This window comes from Benincasa hispida, chromosome 5, assembly GCF_027475165.1.
Source record: "Benincasa hispida cultivar pf3 chromosome 5, pf3_genome.v1.1, whole genome shotgun sequence".
NCBI classification, from domain to species: domain Eukaryota; kingdom Viridiplantae; phylum Streptophyta; class Magnoliopsida; order Cucurbitales; family Cucurbitaceae; genus Benincasa; species Benincasa hispida.
In genome coordinates this window covers 61,919,796-61,946,208 of record NC_143482.1, presented here as the reverse complement: position 1 = coordinate 61,946,208, position 26,413 = coordinate 61,919,796, and the positions used below count along the sequence as shown (strand labels likewise).

Sequence of the window (26,413 nt, the reverse complement as noted above, 5' to 3'; positions counted from 1 at the left end):
GAAATGACTTTCTAAGGTGTTTGAACACAAGACCTCCTGCTTTGAGACCATATTAAATCTCTCTAACATTATTTGTGGTGCATTGGACTATTTATGTACCAAATTCAACTTAAACTTCCTAACACTTGCAAAGGATGATCTGCAGCCATCCGAGCTTCGTATGCAAAGTTACTAGCAAGTTGAGTCGAAGTTCCAACTCAAGGGACTTTACTTTAGCTTTTAAGGATGTAGATTTCAAGCCTTTGCCCTCTCAGCACAGCTATGAGTGTGACCATTGGCTTCCTGAGTATAGTTTCTTTAAACAAAACATTTACTATGGAAGAAGCACAAGAAGTTGAAAACATGGACTACAGTAAAATACAAACAAGGTTGAATATCATAACCTGTCTCTTCTTACCATTCATCTTTACATGCTATGTGAATTTTCTTGTCCTAAACAAGGCAATTATACCTTTCATGTTACTTCTTCCTTCAAGAAACGAAGTTTTGTTTTGAAGAAATCATAACATTCACTTAAAAGTATGAGCTACCACTGTTTTGTGCATCAATTCTCACAACAATGACAGGTGACAATTTAAAACGATAGAAAAACAAGATTGAGTGTAAACCGAAGGCATCGGTTTCATGTCATGTCAAAAACCTATCTGCTTTTTGATAGTTGGAGACACTCATATCTCTTGTTACCCACCTATTAATATACAAAAAGATGCTGCAGAAATAAAGGAAATGGACAGCATTGCAGTTTTGAAGTTTGAAGCTTGAACATATCATAAGTTTTATCATACATAAACATTAATGGATTTTTCATGCCATTTATATCTTTTTAAGGTAAGAAACCGAGCTTTAACTGGGAAAAGAACGAAAGAATACAACAACATACAAAAAAAACGAGCCCAACAAAAATGGAACTCAAGAATTAACTACAAAAAAAGACGTACTCCGATCCTACAAAATCAAACAAAGATCATAATTACGGGGGGAAATGTCATATACATCTAAATGTGTCCTCCATGAGCTACAACTCTTCTTTCCAAGTTCCCATAATGCTCTTAGGTCTACGTTTTGGATTAACTTGTCCCAACTTTTTGTAGAATGAACTGATATGGAAGATAATAGACTTCTATATTCACTTAGAAGTTATTTAATGTCACTTCTGTTGGTAGATATGATATTATGGTAATGACTTTTTACCTTTATAGATAGTACACAAAGAAATATATCCAATGACACAAGAAATATACATTAAGATAAGATACTTCTACATCCAATTTCATAACTCTGTCGATTCAAAAAATTGTAATTGAGTCAGCAGTGTTAGCAAGCATCTATGACGATCACCGATCGGGCGTCATTCAAGGTCGAAAAGAGTGCTTTCAATCTAACTGTCTCTAGCCAAATGACTGAAGAAAATCTCTTCTGTACAAGAGAAAGTAAGGCCACCCATTGGATGATCATATCCAAACTCTTTTTCAGCTTGACTCAACAAGCTATGGAATGAAGGATTGCTCAAATATGCAACAGGGACCAAAAATCTCTTCTTTTCAGTCTCTCCAACATATACAGCCAAGTGGCCTTTCGGCACGACCGCAGTTCTCGACAACTGACGAATAGGCCTTAGAAAGTGCTTTGGAATTGCAATTCTTGGCAAAGGGATACCCATTTTTTGTAGTAGGTGGTGGTAAATGAAACTCAAGAATTGGAAATGGTAGCTCCTGTGATGGGAATTGGTGTTCTTTGAATTGTGTGTATATATATAAAGAAAAGAGAGAGATTTGTGTGAGTTCCAACTTGAAAACAAATTGCCTTTTTGTAGTGAAAGAACCACAGTAGATTGAGTTTTGAGTCATAATCCATAAAGTTCACATGGCTTTGTCCCCCAACAAAAAGCCATGGTGAACTTCATTTCCTATTGTTGATTTATTTTATCACAAACCATGAGGACCTACACTTCTCAGTCAAACAAATTATTTTTTGGCCATCATCACATTCATACATTGTGGATCATTTGAAAAAAAAAAAGAGAGAGAATCATTTCAAGAGACCAATAAGCAAAATCATATGGCACATAATCTTTTTAAAAACGTAAATCAAAACGATAGATTTGTCGATGTTCTCGACCATATATACATGTGAATGCTACAAGACCTTGCACCTTTGGAGTCTAGCCAACAAATACATTATCATAAAAATGTCACAATGTTTAAACAAAAACCATTGGCCACATGAAGATTATAGGAATTTGGTCCTGAATTTGAAGGGGCCATAGGTCAAGTAGTTGAAATAAAATAGACCAAACAATTTATTTCTATATTTTTAAAGGCAACTTTCATTGTGACAAATGAAAGAATACATAGTCATCCCAGAGAAAAAGAAAAAAAGAAATAAATCAAGTCCAAAAAAGAAAGTCGTATAAAAAGAAAAAATGATTCCAATCAAAAAGAATAAGACCCAGTGAATAATTACATGACTTTGGCACCGATGCTTAAAGAGAAACATAGAACCTGACGAGAGACCCCCTCCCCCCGAGCACAAACCCTGACTTGTACAAAAACCTTCCCTTATTAAAGGATGGATGGAGAAGGAACTCATCAATTATCTCCATGCAGTTTCTGTGCCTGGCTAACTGGAAACCAAACACACCAAAAATTAATTCCAAATGCAACATGCAAAACCACAACTCCAAAAATATCTATGTATTTACTTTTGATTCTATAAATGTCAAATGACTTGTGACTAAACTGGAAAAGGAGAAGAGTTAAATTTATCACCACAAATTGTGCTTCAAAAAAGAAGCAATTTGATTCTTGATGAATCATGGATGATATAAAGGCTAAAAAGCATGATCTTAATTATCCAAAGTTCATTTCACTTAATTTCTGTTTGTGTAGCTGATATGAATCTATGCTTTATTTCTTGACAGAGATTTCCTCTAAGTGCAATCTTTTTATAAAATGAATGATATGGGAAGTTTTAATAATAGCTTTATGTCATGTTTGTGGATCCTAATCATTAAAAAAAAAAAAAAATCTAGAAATTAAATTATTTAGATCTCTGAAAAGGAGACCAATTTGTGAAGATAAAATTATAGTTATAGGAAGTTTGGCGTCATTGTATAGGTACTTGTGTGTCAAAAATGTTTGAGGATTGAATAAATCTAAAATTAATGCACAAGATGAATGATTGAATAAATCTTTCAAAACTTATAAAGTCCGACAGAATCGATATTGATTCGTTTATTTAGTTAATGGTAATATTTTTTATTTTATTTTAACCATGTATTGAATATTAACAAATAAAAAATTTAATTAGAATAAAATAACGTCAACTAAAAAAGCTTAATATAATTTCTGTTAGAAAAAATTGTCTTAATAAATAATAACTAATTGAAATAAAACTACATCCATTTAAAAGGTTAAATCTTTTTTTTATAGAAAATTTAATAACGAAAAATATAGATTAATTTTACTTGTATATACTATACATTATTATTTTAACAAATCAAACAATAAAAGATATTACTTAATATAAATTTTCAATAACTTAAATATATATACACACACACACACAAAATCACATACCAAAAAAGTTTGTTTCTTTATTCCAAAAAAGAATTATTGAGTACATAATTAAGAGAGTAAAATTGTAAAACAATTAAAAAAAATGTGTAGATACAAGTAGGGAGGGAAATGATAAAAGTTGTAAAGTATTAGAGAGAGAGAATACATATCAAAGGAAAAAAAAAAAAGAGAGAATACATATCAAAGGAAAAAAAAAAAAGAGAATACATATCAAAGGAAAAAAAATCATTCACATTTCTTGTGTAAATGTGTTGACGAATTGCTGATAGGTATGACTGATGATGTTCTATGCTTGAAATGATGCGATACTACTGCTAGATATGCGTTAATTATGGATGTTCACGTAGTATGCCATGCGTTGTCACAAGTTTCCTTACGATGGAACCAAGTGTAATTCCACTGCAAGTTTCTCGGTGTGATCCGAGGTCGAACTCAGGGACTGTTTTAGGTTATTGTGATATGTTCATGATATATGCGACCAGGTTTTCAATCTTTAAAAATGTGTTTGTACAGGTATATAAATTGCGATAAAATAAAGTAAAGCAATAAAGATGCAATAATAAAACTAGATGATACAAGATACAGGCTTCATGTTACAAGATGCTGGGGTCAGGCTGGCTGTGGAAGTTATGCAAAGACGTGGAATGTGGCGGCAAGTCTTATGAACATAATAGAAAGATAAAGATAAATAATATAAACAACACAAGTTCTCAATTGCGTTGAAGCTAGGAATACTATTCCGCTCTTCTCTTGGCATACACCTTTCAGTGATCGGCCACGCTCCCACATGTTTGTGGTGAAACAAAGAATAACGTAATGAACGCAAGGTTGCTTCCATATTTGGGAGTACTATTCGCTTTAGTTAACACATTCTTCTAACCCTCTCTCGATAGATCAGAATGGCATCTTCACTTCTGCTCTCACAGGTGAAGATGTCGTCTAGCATGCCTTAGCTAAACGCATTTTATACCTTTAACACAGATTAAGTACTTGTTTGATTCATATTAACTATCAGGGGATTAAAAAGACATCATAGAGAAAATGATTAATGGAGGAATGGAAATAGACAGAGAATGGTATATGAAAGCTATCGAAACATTTAATATATCTATTAAGCGTTTAATACATGGTGTGTGAATGAAAAGATAAAGAGAAAGTGAAATACAACGATGAAAGAGATAGAAAAGATACAAACAAGTGTCAATGTCTTGTCACTGATTCGATGGAGATCTGCTTGCCGGATAGGATGGATTTGATGGTAGGGAGAGCTTCCCTCTCAAGGGGTGATCTACAATGTTTTGTTGAGAAGATTCAAGCTCAATTTGAAGATTAAAGATTTCTTCAAATGTATGTTTCAGAAACCCCCTTTTTATTTGATAAGCATGCTTACTTAGATGCTAAAATAGATGAATTAGAGTATTTAATGATCTTGATTTCTTCCGCTGTTTGCATGCTAACTTCTTCAATTGGCATCGGAGCATGATTTAAGCACTTAATTCGTGTTAATTTTAGCTTGATGGGTGTTTTTAATAGGTTATATGAAAATGGTTGCTGATATGGATAATTTCAATTTTAGCATTTAAATTCTCTTCAATTAAGTGTTAATTGTTGTAATTGGCTCTTTGTTTGTGGACCTTAACGTGTGATTAAGAGTCTGTAAATTTGTTAGAGTCAATAGAGTTGTAATTAGGTTGTAATTGAAAACAGAAGCAAGAGAGGTCAGCAAAAGAAAACCTGTTGTGAAGCTACTGCCAGGTAGTGTTACAACAATACCCATAGAGCGTTGCAACACTACTTATCAGATTGCCCAAAATTGAAGAGTTCAACACGTGGTGTTGCATCATGCGACCCGACCGACAGTTCAAATGAACTGGTTTGGCCGGTTCAGGTCTTGGGGGTCCAGTTCAACCCTTTTTTGGCTGGTTCGACCCGTTTTGGTGCTTTGGAGGTCTGGTTCGAGTCAGTTCATGAAGTCTAAAAACTTTTGGAAGCCAACTTTGTTTTTTATTGTAATAATTTAAGTTGTTTCCTTGCTTGGAATGTCAAAATTGGTCCATATTGGTGTGTGTTTAATTATTTATGCATTATGATATATAATTAAATAAATCTTGTATGTGCATATAGTATGTCATGTAGATTTAAAATCTCACCATAGGAAGCATGTAGCATACATTGAAAGTATGTTATAAATAGTTATAATGTATAGTATTCATGTGTTAGGGTTTCAAGTTTTTAATATAAGGTGAATGTTATGGTTGAAAAGCATATCTATAGTTTTATAAATTGTTATAAAATTGGATTAAACATTTAAAATCCATAACAAAGATAAGATGCATGCTCACCTAGGTCAAAAAATAACAACTTGTTTTAATAGTTAAAATAGGTTGTTATCTTATAAAATTCTGGTTACAAACTCAATCGGTCTATATCCCTGTCTAGGGCTGGAGGTATTTAAGTTGACGATTTACAGAATACCTCCTACATGGGGATTATGGTCGAATAATTGAGCATTGTTAACCCGATTTTAAGAGCATGCGTGAGCGATGTGAGGTTTTAAAACTATTTATCATCTAGACATCGAAGGTTAAATCCAAATAGAAAAGTTGTGTTTGGAAGATCATCTAGACTTAGATTGTTTATTAGCCAAAATGAACTTGAGTAAATATTTACCTAAAATAAATACAACACTTCAGTGGGAGATTTAATAATATATACAATATATTGTTCTTAATTCTCACGTCCCTAAGAGTTCACACCGTGAGATTCATGCTTGACTTCGTGTCACCTTGGGAGTGACCTCCATTCGGAAAGTGTTTGCATAGGTCAATAACAAGGTGAATAGGGAAAGTAGTTCATCATAAGTGGTTAAAGGATGTGTGTCAACGTGTCATGCGGTCTCTTCCATTAGTTTGGACCATGACATTCCTATGTTGCTTATCGTTTTAGGCGACATAAGCTAGTCGTTTTACGATGGTTATCTTCTCGAAGGGTTGTAATATGGGATTTGGAACAACTCAAACTCCAGAAATGGATAGGATTTCTTAGGTCCATTCCCAATCTTGACTCTCCAATTCGGTAGCATCATTGGGACCAACCTCTGAGGTCTGAAAATGAAGGGTTACACTTACAAAAGATACTAAGTGTTAGTAAGTTCTTGACCAAAAATGGTAACTAAATAACTATAGGAATAAGAGTTATTCTGAAAATAGTATTTAGTCAAGAATGTCTTGCTTCAGTAAAGAAGTATTTGATTGCCTCTCGATAGCATCTATTCTGACTCACTAAAGTATCGCTGCAAATAAAAAATGAAATTTGAGTACATTATTACTTTTGTTAAAATTGAATTGGTTTTAAAAGAAATTTACTAATTAGAATTTGTTTGTATTTTCAGCATGTTGAATTCTTCAAAATTATACACTTCCAATATGTTTAACGGTTTTAATTATTCAACATGGAAATTGAACATAAAAATAATACTAGCAGATGATGATTTCAAATTTGTTTTAATAGAGGAATGACCTCAGTCTCCCAGTTCATCAGCAAACCAAAAAATTTGGAATGCATATGACAGATGGATTAAGGTAAATGAAAAGGCCCGAATCCTTATCTTAGCAAATATATCTGATATACTGGCTAAGAAATTTGAGAACATAGCTTTTGCTAAAAGAATCATTGATTCATTACAGACATTGTTTGGACAATCTGTCAGAAACGATATTCTCGAAGAAGTTTGACTATAACGTAAAGGATAGAACCTCTATTAATGAATATATTCTAGATATGCTAAAAGTAATAAACATGAATGTCATAGATGAAGAAACACAAAAAACACAATAAAGTAAATATGATTTACTTATCATTAAGACATGTTTAGTGGAAACTGATAAATTAACCTGGATAATAGATTCAAGTGCCGTTAATCTGTGCATTCGCTCAGGAAACTAGTTCCTAGAGACAGCTTACAAAAAGGCGAAACAACTTTTGAGGTAGGGACCGGGGAGGTTGTTTCAGCTAAAGTAGTGAGAGATATGAAGTTATTTGTTGAAGATAGATTAATTTTACTTGAAAATGTTTATTAATTCCTTCCATGAGGAGGAATTCAATATCTATCTTGTGTTTGCTAGAACAAAATTATAAAGTTTCTTTTGAAAATAATGAAGTGTTTATTATTTTGAAAGGTATCAAAATATGTTTTGCAAAACTGGAAAATAACTTATATATGTTAAAACCAACTGAGGTAAAAGTCGTTTTGAATATATAAATGTTTAAAAAAGCTGAAACTCAAAACAAGAAATGTAAAATTTCTCCAAACGCCTATCTTTGGCACTTAAGACTATACCACATAAATCTCAATAGGATTGGGAGATTGGTTAAGAGTGGACTCATAAATCAGTTAGAAAACAAACTTTTTACCACCATGTGAATCTTGTCTTGAGGGTAAAATGACCAAAAGATCTTTTACAAGAAAAGGTCTTCGAGCCAAATAACCCTTAGAGCTAGTACATTTAGACCTCTGTGGTCTGATGAATGTTAAAGCACAAAAAGAGTAGATAAGCACAATTAGGTAAAAATATTAAAACACTTCGATCAGATCAAGGTGGCAAGTACATAGACATAAAATTCCAGGACTATTCGATAGAATAGAAAATTCAGTCTCAATTCATAGCACCTGGTGCACCTCAACAGAATGGTGTAGCGGAAAGGAGAAATAGAACCCTATTGGACATTGTTCATTCAATGATGAATTATGCTCAGATGTTAAGTTCTTTTTGGGACATGCAATAGAGACTATTGTGTATATTTTGAACATGGCTCCCTCAAAAGGTGTTTCAGAAACACCTTACGAGTTATGGAGAGGATGTAAAGGTAGTTTACGTCACTTCATGATTTGGGGATGCCCAACACATGTGTTGGTATAGAACCCAAAGAAATTGGAACGCAATTCAAAAGTATACTTATTTGCAGGCTATCTTAAAGAGAGAAAGGTGGTTATTTGTATGATCCTCAAGAAGATATATTTGTATCGAGAAATGCAAGATTCCTAGAGGAGGATCACATAAAGAATCATCAACCTTGGAGTAAGCTAGTATTGAGTAAGATGTCCAAAGAAACTACAAATAGATCGACAAGAGTTGTTAATGAAACTGCTATTTCACATCTTGTTGTTCAACAGCCTGACCGGTACATGGGTTTAACAGAAACTCAGGTCATCATACTTGATAATGGTTTAGAGGATTCATTGACTTTTAAACAAGCAATGGAAGATGTGGATAGAGATCAATAGATAAAAGTTATGGACCTCGAAATGGAGTCTATGTACTTCAATTCGGTCTGGAAACTTGTAGATCAACCAGAAATGGTAAAATCTATTGGTTGCAAATGGAAGTACAAGAGAAAACGAGACCAAGATGGTAAGGTACAAACCTACAAAGCTAGACTCGTGGCAAAAGGGTTTACCCAAAGAGAAAGGGTCAACTACGAAGAAACTTTCTCTCTTGTTGCCATGATCAAATCTATTATAATACTCTTGTCCATTGCTGCTTTTTATGATTATGAAATCTAGCAAATTGATGTCAAAACAGCTTTTCTGAATGCCTATCTTGAAGATAGTATTTATATGTCTCAACTAGAGGGATTTATAGAACGGGGTCAAGAGCAAAAGATTTGCAAGCTTAAAAGATCCATTTATGGGTTGAAACAAGTGTCTCGGTCCTGGAATATGAGATTTGACACTACAATCAAATCTTATGGCTTTGAACAGAATGATGACAAACTTTGTGTTTATAAGAAGATTGTCAACAAAACTATAGCTTTTCTGGTTTTATATGGATGATATCCTGCTCACTGAGAATAAGATAGGATTCCTTGCTAACATTATGAGATGGTTAGCATCACAATTACAAATGAAAGATTTTGGAGATGCACACTATGTCCTTGGAATCCAAATAATTTAGAATCACAAGAACAAAATTCTAGCATTATCTCATGATCTTATATAAACAAGATGTTGTCTAGATATAAAATGCAAAATTCCAAGAGAGGTATGTTACCTTTCAAACATGAAATTCATCTGTCTAAAGAAAAATGTCCTAAGACACCTCAAGGGGTTGAGGTTATGAAACGAATTCTTTATGCATCAGCAGTCTGAAGTATGTCATGTTGTGTACACACCCCGACATATGCTATGCAGTTGAAATTGTCAACAGATATCAGTCTAATCCTAGATATAATCATTGGACTGCCGTTAAGAACATCCTCAAGTATCTTCGGAGAACGAGGGACTATACGCTTGTGTATGATGCTAAGGATCCGATTCTTACAGGATACACTGATTCTGATTTTCAAACCGATGTGGATTCTAGGAAATCAACTTCGGGATCAATATTCACTCTGAATGGATGAACTATAGTATGGAGGAGTATCAAGTAAGGTTGTATTACTGACCCCACCATAGAAGCGGAGTATGTAACTGCGTGCAAGGTAGACAAGGAAACAGTATGGTTTGGCAAGTTCTTGACCGATTTGGAAGTGATTCCAAATATGCATCTGTCAATCACCCTTTATTATGTAACAATAGAGCAATTGCCAATTCCAAAGAACCAAAAAGCCATAAGCATGAAAAACACATCGAACGCAAGTACCATCTTATCAGAGAGATTATACACCGAGGAGATGTGATTGTCACACAGATAGCCTCAGAAGACAACTTAGATAATCCTTTTACGAAAGCCCTCCCGGCTAAAGTGTTCGAGGGTCACCTAGTGGAACTAGGACTACGAGATAGATAAATCTAGGGCAAGGAGGAGAATTATTAGGTATCTAATGCCCTAGTTTGTTGTATTTATTCTCTCATACTCAACATTATATATATTTGTATATTCTCTCTGATTCTCTTCTCTCTCTCGTTGTTTCACCTCCATCTCCCTTACCAAATCTTTCAATTTTTTTTTCAAAAATAATCTCAATGGAAAATCCCAAGGGGTGCCCTCCCCTCATCTTCTTCCACAATCACACCAAATACAAGGAATTATATATAATTAAGCTTTGCAGCATCCATATTCCTTTTTCTCACCAATAACAAAGCTAAAACAGTTCAATCATAAAAAGTGTTTAAAAAAGCCCAAAAACATTTCATCCAAGTTGAAAATCAATTCATTGGTTGGTTTTAACACTTCATTCATCAAGCTTGTTACTGGAGTCAAAGTTTCTTTGGGTCAACCATCAGCCATCAAAGTTCGTCTCCCCGACGAAAGGATCGGAGAACAATCGATGAAACCATAGACTTAAAAAAATCGAATGCATCAACAAAATCAAAAGCCCTTTCAATGGCGTCATTAGCAATGCATCTCTTTGCTATTTTTGAAAACTTGGTATTCGAGTGGAGAAGGAGGAGAAAGAACAAGAGTGAAATGGAAGAGAATGAAATGCAGAGAGAGGGAGGAGAGAGAAATGGAAAGATTAAAAAAAAAATCAAGTCATCTTTCCATGTCACTCATTTAACCATTTTTCTTTTTAATTTTTACGGTTTTTTTATTAGAATAATATAAACTTATTTTGAAAGTTCAAAGATTAAAGTAGACAATTTAGAACATCAAGGACTAAATGCACTTTTTCGCTTTAATTTTTCTAAGAATCTATCAACTAGCAACTTATAAATCTCAAAACTATCCTTCTTTATTAATATATTTTTTCACATCTAACACTTCTCGAACTTAAATTTTCATAGATTTCTAAATTTTTAATTTATGTTTAATAGATCCTTGAAATATTAAAAAAATTAAAAATTAGTTGGTATATTAAAAATAAATTTGATTTTTTTTAGAATATAAATTTGACTAACTTTCAATTTTTTTGAGTAGATCCATGTTTTTTAATATATATATATATATATATATATATATATATATATATATATATATATATATAAATAGGTCAAAAACTATTAGACACATACTTAAAAATTTAGAAATTTATTAGACACAAATTTAAAAGTTTAAAGATCTATGTCTCAACAAATAAAATCTTAGATGAATCTAAAATGAGAATCAATTGAGAGACATACAACCTACTAATTTTTATCAAGATGAATCTTAAAAAAAAAAAAAAAAAAAAAAAAAAAAACTGCATTAACGTCCTTCATAAATTTTATTAACATAGCATTTTTTACATGAAAATAATTATTATTGTTTAACCAATTTCAAGAAAAATTAAGTTCGAATGAGTGAATATAAAATTTTATTGAAAGTATAAGAACTAAACTTAAGATTTGCACTAAATTTATTGAAAGTACAAAGAGTAAAATGAAATAGAACCCAAAACACACGGACAAAAATGATATTTTAACCAAAAATCCTAATATGAATCTTTTCCTTACTAAATTCCTTCCCTTGTTTATTGATCTTGTAAAGAGAATTTCAAGATTCACAACCTTTCCATCTGGACAATTCATATATACATTATCACAATGAAAAGATAATCATAAAATTCAAATATACATTATCACACTGAAAAGAAAATCTTAAAAGTATGTTTCACATAAAAGGCAATCCCATTGGATTCATTGATATGAAGAAAGTGGTAGGTCACCAATTTGCTGCTTTATCGTACAGAATGCCAATCAATAAGAAGAAACTGACTCAAAACTCAGAAGACAAAGGCATGTGGTTTACTTCCAAAGCTTTCATCTTCACTCCACTAAAACTAGTAATTTTTATGATGTAAAATATGTTTCTTGCTTTCCTCTTAATCGCCTTATCACTACAAAAACCTTCTTGTTCATTGGATCTTTTTCACGTCTAATACCAATCCTTCAGCATCAAACTACCATTAGTTTAGCAAATCAGATTGTCATTTGATTTATAAAAAAGAAATTAGGGGTAACATCATTGTCAACCGGGACCTTCGTTTCTTTATCCAAAAGTTGTATCTACTTTTCTTGAAATTGACTCATGGACTTAGTGTCTGGCCTTCTCTAACATCATGTATTTCATTTTCTTCCAGCTTTTTGTGATTGAAAATGTTATACGTATTCAAATAACAATATGTTTAATTAAAGTATAGGCTATGTATGTGGATTAATAATTTATCACATTGAGTTATTTTATAAGATTGGACCCTATTATGTGGTCTAATTAATTAAGGCCCTAGATTCTTAATTGAGTATGAACTTAATGGGTAGAAGCTCATTCCTAGTTAATTAGGATTTAATAGAAACCCTAATTGAACTAGTATATAAAGAGACCTTAAGGCTATGGCCCCCTATATACCATAACAATAAGCACTCAATCTTTCTTGAATTCCATCTAAAGAAAGATCCCACTTTGGACATTTGGAGTTTTGGTTGAAGAAGACAATAGCTGCCTTATAATTGTCATTGATTTTGCAATGGAATCTACCATGTTATTCTTGACAATTTAGCATGAATAATCCTAGGGTTATATCTATTCAATATAGATCTAAAGTATTTATGCTAACAGAAAGTTGACAGCCGTTGGGATGATATATTTAGGGATAAGATTTGATAACCACAGAGAATATTCAAAAGGATCTGCTAATCCTATAGCAAGATTCTCGATCATGGACTGCCTAACCAAACCAACAGAGAAAGAAAGCTTGCAAATCCCTCCTTAATCCCACACGACTTTCGTTCCAATCCAGTAGAAAATTAGATCATGATATTGGACTTTACATAACAATGTCAAGGACTGCTACAGATTCAAATAGATGAAATATCCATTCCAGTACAAGACATAGTAAGGTCATACGGATTTTGTAAATGCCTCAATAATTAGAAGTTAGGAGTTGGATTTAGTAGCTAGATTACACTTCAAAAAGTTCTCACAAAGTTCGCGTGGAGTGATAACGATGCCATTGAATAGGCATCGCTAAGACACCAACCTGGTTGAACTGGACACTCGTCCTATCTCTAAAAGGTGATAGTTAAGATATTTTCGCACCTAGTTCGTCGAAGTTTCCACTTTGCTTATGATAAATCCACGTCGTATGTATTCCGCTTGGAAAAGTCCACATAGTACCAGAGACGTGTGGACACTAGCATTTATTATATGTCCTGGAAGCATAAATTCTTGATGAAGTATATGAAAATTCGTTATCAAAGCATTTAGTAGCTGAGTTCGAAGTGTTGCAAAAGTGAAGGGCCATTAAATTGTTAGAAAGAACAAAATTTCACACTGAAGCGTCAAATTCTTGCAAAAAGTTTCGATATATAATAATGAGTACTATACTATTCATGACTCTTCATGGAGATACTGTCTGAAGATGCATAATTTAGTTGAGAGCAAGAAGGAAATGAAAAAGTTGGGTCACTGTTTTCTTCAAATTGAGGGACCCTTGAGTCAACCAAATGAACCCACAGAGGCTGGTTGGCTAGTTGGCAAAGGGGATAAAGGAAAAAATAAATAAACAAAAATAAACCCAAAAAAGCAAGCAACTAAAGAAGCAGTCCAAGTTCAGTGCTTAAGCAAGTAATCTAAAAATGGAACTTAAATATTTTCTTTAAGTGAAAACATACTACATGTTGCTAAGAACATGCCCAGCATCAATTAATTTAGAGCTTTATTTGATTAGAGACTCAAGGATTCACAAGTTGTCCATCCTTTTTTTCTTTTTCTTTTTTTTCTATTTTTTCCTAAACACATACACATTTGTGCAAGCAAATGGTAGGGCATAATGTTTTGCACTAAACAAGGCAAACCATGTGAGAAATTGGCAATTTCTTCACCTGCTATGTTTTCCCTCTCTTCTTCTTACTTTTCTACTTATCCATAATTGACAAAAATTCTATATATATATATATATACACACACACCCACAAACAACACTCACTCACTCACTCACTCACTCAAACCACAATAACAAGTACCATAACAAGTCCTTTCAAATCCAGTTCAAAAGGCAATTCAAAACAGGGGATCTTCTTTGTTCTAAAGCATACACAGAGATGGGAATCCATTTGACAGGAATAGCAAATGCAAAGCAAAAGTTACAGAGAACTTTTTCAGCGAAATACGGAATTGGATCGGCGGTGACGACGACGAATGTTCCTAAAGGGCATTTTGCAGTTTACGTAGGAGAAACACAGAAGAAGAGGTTTGTGATTCCGATATGGTACCTGAATCATCCATTGTTTAAGGATTTGTTGAACCTTGCGGAAGAGGAATTTGGATTCGATCATCCAATGGGTGGCCTCACAATTCCTTGCAGCGAAGATTACTTCATCAGCTTAACTTCGGCCCTAAATTGTTCATAAATCGATTTCGGACCCCCCCCCCCCCCCCCCCCCCCCTCTCTTTTCTCATCATCTGCCCTAATTTTTAACATTTTCTTGCTTCGATTTTTTTTTTTTTTCATCCAAGAGAATTGAAATCAAGAGATTCAAACTAAAGCTGGTCTCTGTGAATTTTGTATCATTATTGATTGTTCTTCCTAATTATTATTATGATTACCGATCCAAACTTGGCGTTCCAAATTCTAGTTTCCTCCTATTTTCCCTTTTTTTTAAAAAAAAATAATGTAAAATTAAACAAGATGTCAAATCACTAGTCATCGTATTATTAATCTAAACAGGTGATCTTTAAGTTAGACACTAAAGATTTTGGTTCGTCGTGCATTACATTTAAGAATATGAACAATGATATTACAAATTCAGAGAAGTTTGAAACAACGTTTCATCGGTGAAAAGCTCTAATGTCATCAATAAATACCTAGAGTCTTGGACTTCATTGTTAAAATAGTCCCAAACCTTCGAGTAAGTTCTAAACTATCATTGAATCGATTTCAACCTATAAAGGATAAATTTATGTTTCGTCAATTGTAATAATACCGTTTAGGAGAGCGGTAGCCTCAACAAGTTCAATGGTCTCAATGAGCTTTAGAGTTTTTTGCGTCGATGAATTTTAGAGGATTTTTTTCAACATATGTATATATTAAGGTTCAAAATTCAAATATCACAATCCTAATTATTGCATTAAAACAGAAAATCAAAATAATAAAAGTTTGTTTAAGTTTTAATAAAAATGTTTTGAGAGCATTGATTCTAAAATTACTAGGCTGATTCTAAAAAAGTACTAATAGTGGTTTGAGAAGAACTTCAAAATTTTGTCTTATAAAGTAAAAGCACTTTTAATTTAAATGTTAATTTCAAAAGAATTTAATGTTTAGTTTGTGTATAAAAAGAGGAGAAAAAGATTGTTATAGCTTCTAAATTTATACTAAATTGTTGGAGCTTAACTATAATAACTAAAATAAGTCTCATTAATTTAATAATGCATAGTGTTAGGTTAATCTCTAATTTCAATTTTTTCTATTTTTAATAAAATAACTAATCTAGATTTCATATGTTTTAAACTACACTATTGTGTTAATTCTAGAGATTTTTTATATTTTGATAAGAAAAATAATTGTTTTCTATTAAATATAATAAAAAGAGAGGGATTGGAACTACAAATTTCTAAGTTGTCAGCAGATATTTATATTACTTTAACCAAGTTCATTTTGAATTAAAAATCGTCGTTGAAATATTTATGTTAAAAAGTGTGATTTCAAATTGAATGAAATTGAAAAGTGTCATTTCAACCCGAATTAAAAAATGTGTAAGAAAAAATAAATTTATTTAAATTTAAAATATGATAGTTAAATTTAAAATCTCAACTAGAATTTCTAAAATTATGTTGTGAAAAAATGTTGAGGGTACAGGCTAAAAAGCATTTTCTTAGATCCATTTTGGCTAAAAGTTAATTTTAAGAATAAATTTTATTTAAAAAAATTATTTTCAAATATAAAAAATTAAATCAAAATATAAATATAGTAAATTTTCATTTTCTATGTTATAGATAAACTGTGATATTATTATTATTTACGGATATTTTCAGTATTTTAAAATAGAATCGTACAACTATTTTTTCGAATAATTCCATTTTTTTTTTTTTTTTTTGTGAAAGGTCACTATTCTCATGTGTTTTGGAATTATTATCGAAGTTGAAATGATAGTGATGGGAAATAATTATATTTGATTATTATTTCAAAAAGGCTTCTTCTTCTCTTTTCTTTTTTTTTTTTTTCTTTTCAGAAATAAAAAATTTCTCAATTATATAAGTTGATATTGACATTATTGTATCTCAATATTTCGAATAGTAGAATTTACTTAAAATTTGCTTCCTAATAAATAAACATTACTGTAAATTATAATGGCTTTTTTCTTCATTATTTGTAATTCACGTAATATTATTAACTTTTTAAAACGTATTTAAATGAGTCTTACTCTTCATATTAGGATTGATTGATTATAAGTAAACGCAACTTTAAAAGTAAATTATTTTTTGTAGTTATATTTTAAATTGTTATTAACTTATTACTAGTGTAGTTCTTCTTAATAATCTAGATATAATAATTAAAATCTTATATGATAAATTTTCTATTATAATTTTCTGATTTTGAAATTTATGTTTGTTGAATTTTAATTTTTTAATAATGGTTTATATATATATAATATATATATATATTTATATATATATATATAACAAACATTTGAACTTCTTGGCTTTTCAAAAATAAAAAACAAGTTTTTGGAAACTACTTTTTTTAGTTTTTAAATTTTCGCTTTGTTATTAAAAACATGAATAGAAAGTGGATAACAAATATTAAAACTTATGGATAATTTTAAAAAGTTAAAAATGAAATAATCATCAAACATGGTATTAAAGGAAAAGTAATACTTCTTTTCTCATTTTTCAAATTCTAAAAAAATAATAGTAGTTAGTAATGGGTCATTGTTTTCCTTTTGTTCATGTTTTTCAACATTTTTTAAACTAGGTAGAAATTTCAAAATAACAAAATCAAAATTTTTTTTTTTGAGGAATTTTTAAAAATAGAAAAATTATTTACACAAAATAGCAAAAATTTAATCTTCTTTGATAGATGCGGATAGAAATCTATCAATGTTTTTTTTTACTATTTCAATAAATAGTTTGACCTTTTTACTATTGGTGAAAATTTTCATTTGCTTGATTTATTGATCTTTTTATTTTTCAAAACATAAGGTAAATTTAACTTTTAAATTTTTAATATTTAATTTTAAAAACTAATTTTCATATGATAACAAGGAGTGATGAGCTACTATACATTTTTTTTTTTCTTCTTCAATTAAAAGAATGAAAGAAATAAATAGACACCAAATTCAATGAGGAATCAATAAATATAATTATATCAAGAAAATGTGAAACACAAGAAACAAAATTATATTGAAGAAAACGTGAAACAAGAAATAAAAATTTTACTAAAGAGACTCCCATTTTTTTTTTTAGTTTCTTCATTATTTGTAACTATTCTTTACTTGGGTGGTTGGAATATCTCTATTCCATACATATTCGATTATAAACTTTTTCTCCTGACACTAATTCTCCTAGCCTTCTTCTGATGTAGCAACGCAATTTCACAATAAGTATCGAAATGAATCACTAAATAATATAATTTGTTTCTTCTTTTCTTGATGCTTATCGATGTTACAATAATAGCTTCATTCAGGAAAAAAAAATAATTTTTGTGTGAAACTTTTATCCAAACTATGACTATGAAGTCAAAAGTTCGATTTTTTTTTTTTTTATGAAATGGTATTGAACTCAAACAATTATGTTTCTTCCCTAATGAAAAAAAAAATAGCACAAAAAGAATTTAATGGAATATTAATTAATGAAAAGACAAATAAACAAGAAGAAAACATTTTTTTTTCCCACAAATGTATCTAAAAATTTATAATAGTAAGTGTTGAAAGAAGAGACAAGGACAAGACCAGAAAGGCTTCATTTGAAAAGATTTAAGGAAAATTGGAAGTGTCTTAGTCAAAATCATGTCCTTTTTGTTAACCACCCACTAGATATATTATTACTTTCAAATTTCAATCATAAACCAAAAAACCACTAAACTCAATCTTATCTCTTTTTCCCCAATTTTTCCCCTAAAAAAATAGAAAAAAGAAAAATACCCTTTAAAAAAAAACTACTTATTTTCCCATTTTAGTGATTGTACTAATGTACTATAGAAATTTAAACCAAAAAAAAAAAAAAATCTATATAGTACTATATAGTTTTTTGAAAATTTTATTTCCTTTTTTGGTTGAATTATAGATCTTGTTGTTGTACTTGGTGCTAAAAAGTTTTGAAACACATATTATTGGTACAAGTTCTAAATTAAAAAAGAGAGAGAAACTATGACGATGAACAGTAATACTTATTTTTCAATTTTTTTAAGTTTAATAATATGTGAATTAGAAATTTGAACTTCAAATTTTTTTTATAAGATAATATAATACTTTAATCAGTTGAATTGTATATATCAAAACTAATGGATTATTAGACTTATTTAAATGAGATTATCTTGAGAATTTTTTAAGAATCGTGGAGCTTGCAATTTGATATACTATCCGATTTAATTCTTATTTTTCAAATTCATTAAACATAAAATTTTAGTTAGCTAATAATTTTGTGATGTGTAAAAAAAATCATGTATAGACATTCTAATACACAACTCATTATTAAAAGGAAAATTTTTACGGATAGAAAAAAAGATAAACTATTTACAGAAATAGTAAAAGAAAACACTGATGAACTTGTATCGATGATAAATTTCTATCGGTTTCTATCACTGATAGACTTTTATCAGTCTCTATCAATGATAGACTTCTATTAGTTTCTTTCACTGGCAGATGCTGGTAGACTTCTATCAGCGTCTATCAATAATAAACTTGTATCAGTTTTTATTACTGATAGTATCAATGATAGACTTTTATCAGTTTCTATCACTGATAGATTTCTGTCGGTCTCTATCAATGATAAACTTCTATCAATTTCTATCATGATGAACACTGATAAACTTCCATCAGTGTTTATCAGTAATAAACTTGTATTAGTTTCTATTACTGATCTTCTATCAGCATCTATCTATGGTAGAAATTGATAACAATGTCTATCACAACTATTTAAAAAAAATAAATAGTCTATCAGTGATAGACCATATTATTGGTAAGAGTCTATCAGTGATAGATCATATCATTGGTAAGAGTCTATTAACGATAGAAGTCTATCACGGATAGACTTGTCTATATTTGTAATTTTTTTAAATGATGTTATATACTTGGTTATTATTCCTAAAAATGCTACCAATTGTAATTACCCAACAAAATTTCTAGCAACCTTTTCTTGAATCCTCAATAATTGTTATCTAAAACAAGAAAAAGAACCCCTCAATCATTATGATATCCTCTTCATAGGCTTGCCTAAGCTCTCATCTTTTGATTTTTGTATGAATTTTCCATCCATCTTCAATCCAGTTGAAGCATCTGGGATTTTCTTCTTCGGTGAGTATGTTGAAAATTAAACATGTTTTAATTAAATAAATTATAATTGAATTAAAAGATGTGAGTTAATTAAGTATTTTAATTGATGAGAGTTGGTAAGGTCATGTATCGAAAAGAGTTAGAAACATTAATAAATTAAATATAGGACCTTAAAGGTTTTTTATGTGTTTAATTAAGGTGAGAGTTATAGATTTAGACTTGCCCATCATAATCTTATAAATAGGATTGATATTTTGTATCGTAAAAAAAACCAAGTGTATAGAGAAGAACACACAAAGCGAGTTCAATTAAAAGTGTGAACTAAGTTTGAAGAACATTTCAGTTAAAAGTGTTTTTGTTTCCTCTCAAATAATTGTTAGTTGGTCATTTATTTGTGAGTGTCCATCACATGCTTCCAAAAAAGTGGTATCAGAGCCTGAGTTTGAAAAACAATAATTGGTTTTGTAAATGGCAAATAACAATTTGGTTCCCTTCCAAGTGCATCAACTTATGAAAGAAAATTATAAAAGTTGGTGTATCTATATGAAAGCTCTATTTGGTTCCATAAGATGTATGAGGTATTGTCAATAATGATTATGAAGAACAAGAAAGTGATGCAACTTTAAAACAAGCTCAACGAGAAGCTTTGCAAAATACAAGAAAGAAAGACCAATAGGCTCTCACCATCATTCATGAAGCCATCGATGATCCAAACTTTGAGAAAATTTTTGGAGCAACTATTGCACATCAGGCATGGAAAATTTTGGAGAATACATTCAAAGGAGTAGATCGAGTCAAAAAGGCTCGCTTCCAAAAATTGAGAGATGATTATGAACCACTACATATGAAGGAATCTGCCTCGGTTTCAAATTATATTTCAAGATTGCTAGCAGTAATAAATGAAATGAAAAGATATGGTGAAACGATAGATGATGAGCAAGTGGTGAAATGATACTTTGCTCATTGGATGAAAAATTAAATTTCATCATTGTAGCTATTGAAGAATTAAAGGATTTGAGTACAATGTAATAGAGTTGACAATCAACAAAAGAAAGTTATTAGGGATCTAAACACTCTAACTACATTAATTTAGAAGGAAAAACATGCAAGTTGAATAAAAATAAACTCCAGAAAAAGGGTTTGTAGAATGCAACCTTTGTAGAATCCACCAAATTATGGCTTGATTCCTCTCCGATTTTTTCTTCAAATTCAACAATAGACTACCACCAAAATCTTCTCTACTATGCTTGAGCCTTAGATTGAGTTGTGGAACTCAGATGAATTTAGTATAGGTTTAAAGAGTTGATCGAGAGAGAAAACAAATTTTTTTTCCAGATTTTTTCACTTGCATGAACCACAAATCTGAAGCCAAGTTCTCAATATATAGCAAGTAACCATGCAGATAAACTTCATGGAGATGAAGCCACTTCAAAATTCTATTAATGGAAGTGGCATGAGGTGTTTTAATGGCAATTGTGGGATAAACCTGAAGGATCCCTTAGATGGGTCCTTGAGCGGAAGCGCAATCGTCTCAATTTCCCATAATTTTACTGAATGAAAATTTTATAGAAAAACATATAGAATCATGCATTTAATTCAGAAATACAACATACTTAATAAAAATACAAGAGAACATATTAGGATTTCATAAACCCTTACCTTTGAAGAACTCAAATCTTCGTGTATCCTTTCCAACAAATGTCACAAACTGTGAAATGGCCAATTGGAAACCACTGTATTCTCAGGTAGAGAACCCAGGAGGTGTAGGCTCTGACTATTTTGGTGAGGGAAGAGTAAATCTTTTGGGATTAGAGAGAGAAAAAAAAAAGAGATTGAGAAGAAACTCAGAACCTTTCTGTATTTCTATTTCTTTTTTCAAGTTCTCTGACCAAAAGGGGAGAAGATGAAGATCATACATCTCTTTCTGTCAACCACCCACATAATACGTGGGTAGAGAGAAAATTGGGGAGGAAAGTTATTTTCCTCCCAATAATCTAAAAATAACTTATTTAAATTAATTAATATAATATATGTATATATATATATATATATAATAACTAATTTATTATAAATACATATATATATACACACACACATAACTATATGTTATATCACATATTACATATAATCTATAGTTTCTATATTGTATCAAATACAATATAGCCTATAGTTTCAATTTTCTATCACCATGGCTTTTAATATAAATCACATTTTTACATTAAATTTAATTATATGAATTTAATTCATATAATTAATATTTAAATCATATTCAAACATTTATTTCCTCTCTAATAAACTTTATATTATAATGTATCAAATACATTATAGTAATTATATCATATGTAATTAATTTGAACAATTCAAATTAATCCAAAAACTGATTTTTATTAAATTCCATTGAACTATCGAGGGGACCTTATGGACTAACTCCTTAAGTACCACTAATCCCTCTAATGAACAATAAATTATAGTCCAGACATGACTAAACCCCTCTCGGACTAGAAGACGGTGTGGTGCCACATTGTTCAAATCTCGGAATCAACCTTTAAAGAAGTAATTCATCTACTTATCCCGACATTGGAGAATGAGTAAATTCCTTCTTGTTTAGTTGTGTTTCTAGCTTCCCAATCAGACGAGTTCCTAAAATGGTAAGCTTATTAAGTCGGCGATCTGGCCACTCTCACTCATACCAATCAAAGACTCACCCTCATAGGCAGGATTTCACAACACACTCAGGATTCAGGTCATGTTACCTATTGTCATCTTGATGAAATGTAAGTCTCTATTATGAATGGTGTTATATAATGAGACTAAACATTTCGTGCTCCGGTCTTATATAAACTTCTTTGTATAGAATATCCCCGCTCATATGTCTCCACATGAATGATCAGGATCAGATCATTTGTTGCACTTTACAACAATTGTAACATCTACAAAGTGAGTCATACTCGTAGTGTCAGCAGGATAAAGTATCCAGCCTTATCCATCTACTACGAACCATTTAGGTTATCACGTAAACATGATCCACTCGTATATTTCTACATACATGTTTAAGCTACAAGATAACCTTGGATGTTAGTTTATTAATTTGTGGTTAATGCAACTAATTTTGAAATAAAACATCACATATTTTATTACATATATAAAATATTTGTACATCACAATTACAAACTATGGGACCCTACAAGGTTTAGGGCATCAATCCCAACAAAATCCACTTTCCATTTTAATTTTCAATTAATTACGAAAATTTGCATTTAATTTCAAAATTAAAATTGATTTTTAAAAATAATTTTAACTAAATATATTTGTATCAATTTCAATTTAACAAATAAAAATTTTAATTCAATTAATTTCATAATTTTTAATTTAATAAATTCAAAATTTTAATAAATTTAAAATGGAAAATTAAATAAACCAATTTAATTAATTTAATATCAAATATTAAATTAATAAAATACCTCATCAAATATTTAAATCATATTTAAATGTTATCAATTCTCTAAAACCATAATGTTTAACTCGTTAATTAAACATCAATTATATCAAATATATTAATTCGAACCTTAAATGGAGTTTGAGTATTCTAATTTTTCTCAACAATATATTCTAAGGTTTAATCCTTTTACAACTAGTAGAGGGACCTAATGGACCTACAGATCATGAGCTCCAACGACTTGAGATTAATTAGCTAAACTCTTTAGCCCGAATTAATCAATATTCGTTAACTACCAAGATAATATACCACTATATCTTAGGAGTTGCATTCTCCCCACCGTAGATATATTTCTGTCCACTTGATTAACCATAATCAATAAGTCAATCATTCACAGGTCGTTCATATTAACAACTAGGTCAAAAATACCGTTTTATCCCTGTAATACATCTTGCTTTTTAAGTTTCCACTGATCCTTTAATGAAGAATTGGTTTATGCTCTTACCAATAAACCAAATCCCTCTCAGTCACGAGAGCGCAGGACCCCTTTATTCAAGACCAGAAATCAGTACTTAAAGGAACAACCTATTTGCTACCCCAAACACGGGTAAGATTGAATTCTATTTTGTAGAACTATGTCCCTAGCTATCTATCTGATCTTACTCTTAAAATGGGAGGCTGGTTGGGCAATGATATTGAACCACTCTCACCTATGTAGATTAAAGGATAATCTTGCGTAACAGGAGTTCATAGTTAGCTCAGAATTTTGATCGAGTTACCTTAGGTCATTGAATTGAAATAGTCAGTTTTAACAGTAAACGGATGTTATAGAGAAAAGTGATCATTTCGTGGTCCAGTCTTATGCAAATATCTTTTGCATAGAATGTCTCCACTTGCATGTCTTCACATGAACGACATTTGGATCACATCATTTGTATCAATATACAAAGAGGGTTGCATCTATAATGTCTTCAGGATAAGGTAACCAACCTTATCCATATACTTAAAATCTTTTTGGTTATATACTAAAACTTGATCCTCTTTTATGTCTTACATAAAGTTTAATAATATTCATATTATAGCCATGAGTTAGTTTATTGGATTTATAAAAGAATGCAATTCAATAACACCTTTATTAATAGAAAAATTCAAATAATAACTTTGTTGTGAATAGAATGTGTTTAATGTTTACAAACTGTGAGTTTTTAGTATATTCCCAACACAATGTCCATTGATCAACTTATGGGTTCCTTACAAGCCCATGAAGATAAGCTTCTCAAGAAGAACAAACAAACAACTGAGCAACTTTTTTAGTCAAAGTTGCAGTTAAGAGATCAAGACGATAGCCAAGAAAAAGACAATCGAGGTCGAGGACGCCAATCATGGATGTGGTGATTTCAAAGGTTGAGGTCGAGGAAAATACGGTCAAAGAAAATTTGATGAGAGTAATTCAAACTCTAATTTATTAAGAGGTCGTGAAAGACAAAATTATTCGAAGTCAAATGGAGAAAGATCAAATAATGAAAAAAAATAATAAAAAGACAGTTTGAATGTTATAACTGTCATAAATTTAGCTATTATTCCTAGGAATGTAGGAATAAAGTAGAAGAAAATTCAAATTATGTTGAGAAAGATGAAGAAAGCAGTGAGTCATCTTTGTTTTTAGCATGCAAAGGTGAAGAAACATGTGAAAATAATGCATGGTATCTTGATAACAGTGCAAGCAAACACATGAGTGGATGTAAGTCAATTTTTATGGAACTTGATGAATACATTGGTGGTAATATCATATTTGGTGATGCCACAAAAATTTCTGTTAAAGGAAAATATAAGATTTTGATCAACTTGAAGAATGAGAAGCATGAGTTTATCTCTAATGTTTATTATGTGCTTGATATGAAGAACAATATTTTGAGCTTGGGACAACTCTTAGAGAAAGGCTATAATATTTTGATGAAGAATTATAGTTTTTCGATAAGGGATAATTGTGATAATATGATTGCTAAAGTGCAAATGATGAAGAATAGAAAGTTTTTATTAAACATTCAAACTGATGTTGCTAAATGTTTGAAGTCATGTTTGAAAAATCCATCTTGGATTTGGCACTTGAGACTTGGGTATTTAAACTTTGATGGTTTGAGACTATTAGCAAGGAAGAACATGGTGAAAGGACTACTATATGTCAAACATCCAAATCAATTCCTGAATGTGTCTTTATGGCAAGCAAGCAAAGAAGAGTTTTCTACAAGAATCTTCTTCAAGAGCAAGGAGACAGATAGAGTTAGTTCACACTGGTCTTTGTGGACCAATTAAACCAAGATCTTTCAGTAAGAATAATTATTTCTTATTATTTATTAATGATTTTAGTCGAAAAAATTGGGTTTATTTTGTCAAGGAGAAATAAAAATTATTTGGCATGCTCAAGAGATTTAAAGCTCTTGTCGAAAAAGAAAGTGGTTATTACCTAAAAGCCTTGAGATCAGACAGGGGAAGAGAATTTACTTCAAATGAATTCAGAGACTTTTGCACAGAAAACGGAATTCATCTGCCTATGATGGTTCCATGGACTCCTCAACAAAATGGTGTTGTTGAAAGGAAGAACAAAACGATACTCAATATGGCTCGAACACGAAGCATGTTGAAAAGTAAGAAGATGCCAAAAGAATTTTGGGCATAAGCTGTTAAATGTGTTGTATACTTTTCCAAATGTTCTCCTACTAGAAGCTTGTGGAACAAAATGCCTCAATAAACATGAACATGAAGAACACCAACCATTGCTTATTTGAGAGTATTTGGAAGTATCGCTTATGCACATATACCTGATCAAAATCGTAGGAAGCTCGATGATAAAAGCGAGAAGCATATTTTTGTTGGCTATGATGCAAGCTCAAAAGGCTACGAGCTTTATAATCCTACTATAGAGAAGACGGTGGTTAGTAGAGATGTTGTGTTTGATGAGGAAGCAACATGGAATTAGAATGATGAATCAAAAGACTATAAGTTTTTACTTTTTCCTAATGATGATGATAAGTCTAGTCGCTTGCTTCTCCA

At 30.9% G+C, this 26,413-nt stretch overlaps 2 protein-coding genes across 3 annotated transcripts; one reads left to right on the top strand and one right to left on the bottom strand.

The window, feature by feature from the left end:
• Positions 1-898: 898 nt before the first annotated feature.
• LOC150036315 (auxin-induced protein 15A-like) lies at positions 899-14,876 on the bottom strand. Of its 2 annotated transcripts, XM_090314078.1 has the most exons (3): positions 14,710-14,876; positions 13,535-13,647; positions 899-2,623 (listed from the first exon to the last, which is right to left on the bottom strand). In XM_090314078.1, the coding sequence occupies exon 3, from the start codon at positions 1,658-1,660 to the stop codon at positions 1,379-1,381; it is 282 nt and encodes a 93-aa protein (XP_090170204.1). In that variant the 5' UTR covers positions 1,661-2,623; positions 13,535-13,647; positions 14,710-14,876; the 3' UTR covers positions 899-1,378. The 2 variants fall into 2 exon arrangements, with proteins under 2 accessions (XP_090170204.1, XP_090170205.1); XM_090314079.1 differs by lacking the exon at positions 13,535-13,647.
• LOC120077880 (auxin-induced protein 15A-like) lies at positions 14,267-15,052 on the top strand. Its single transcript, XM_039031974.2, has one exon. It carries the CDS (start codon positions 14,539-14,541, stop codon positions 14,845-14,847), a length of 309 nt encoding a protein of 102 aa, XP_038887902.1. The 5' UTR covers positions 14,267-14,538; the 3' UTR covers positions 14,848-15,052.
• Positions 15,053-26,413: the final 11,361 nt, after the last annotated feature.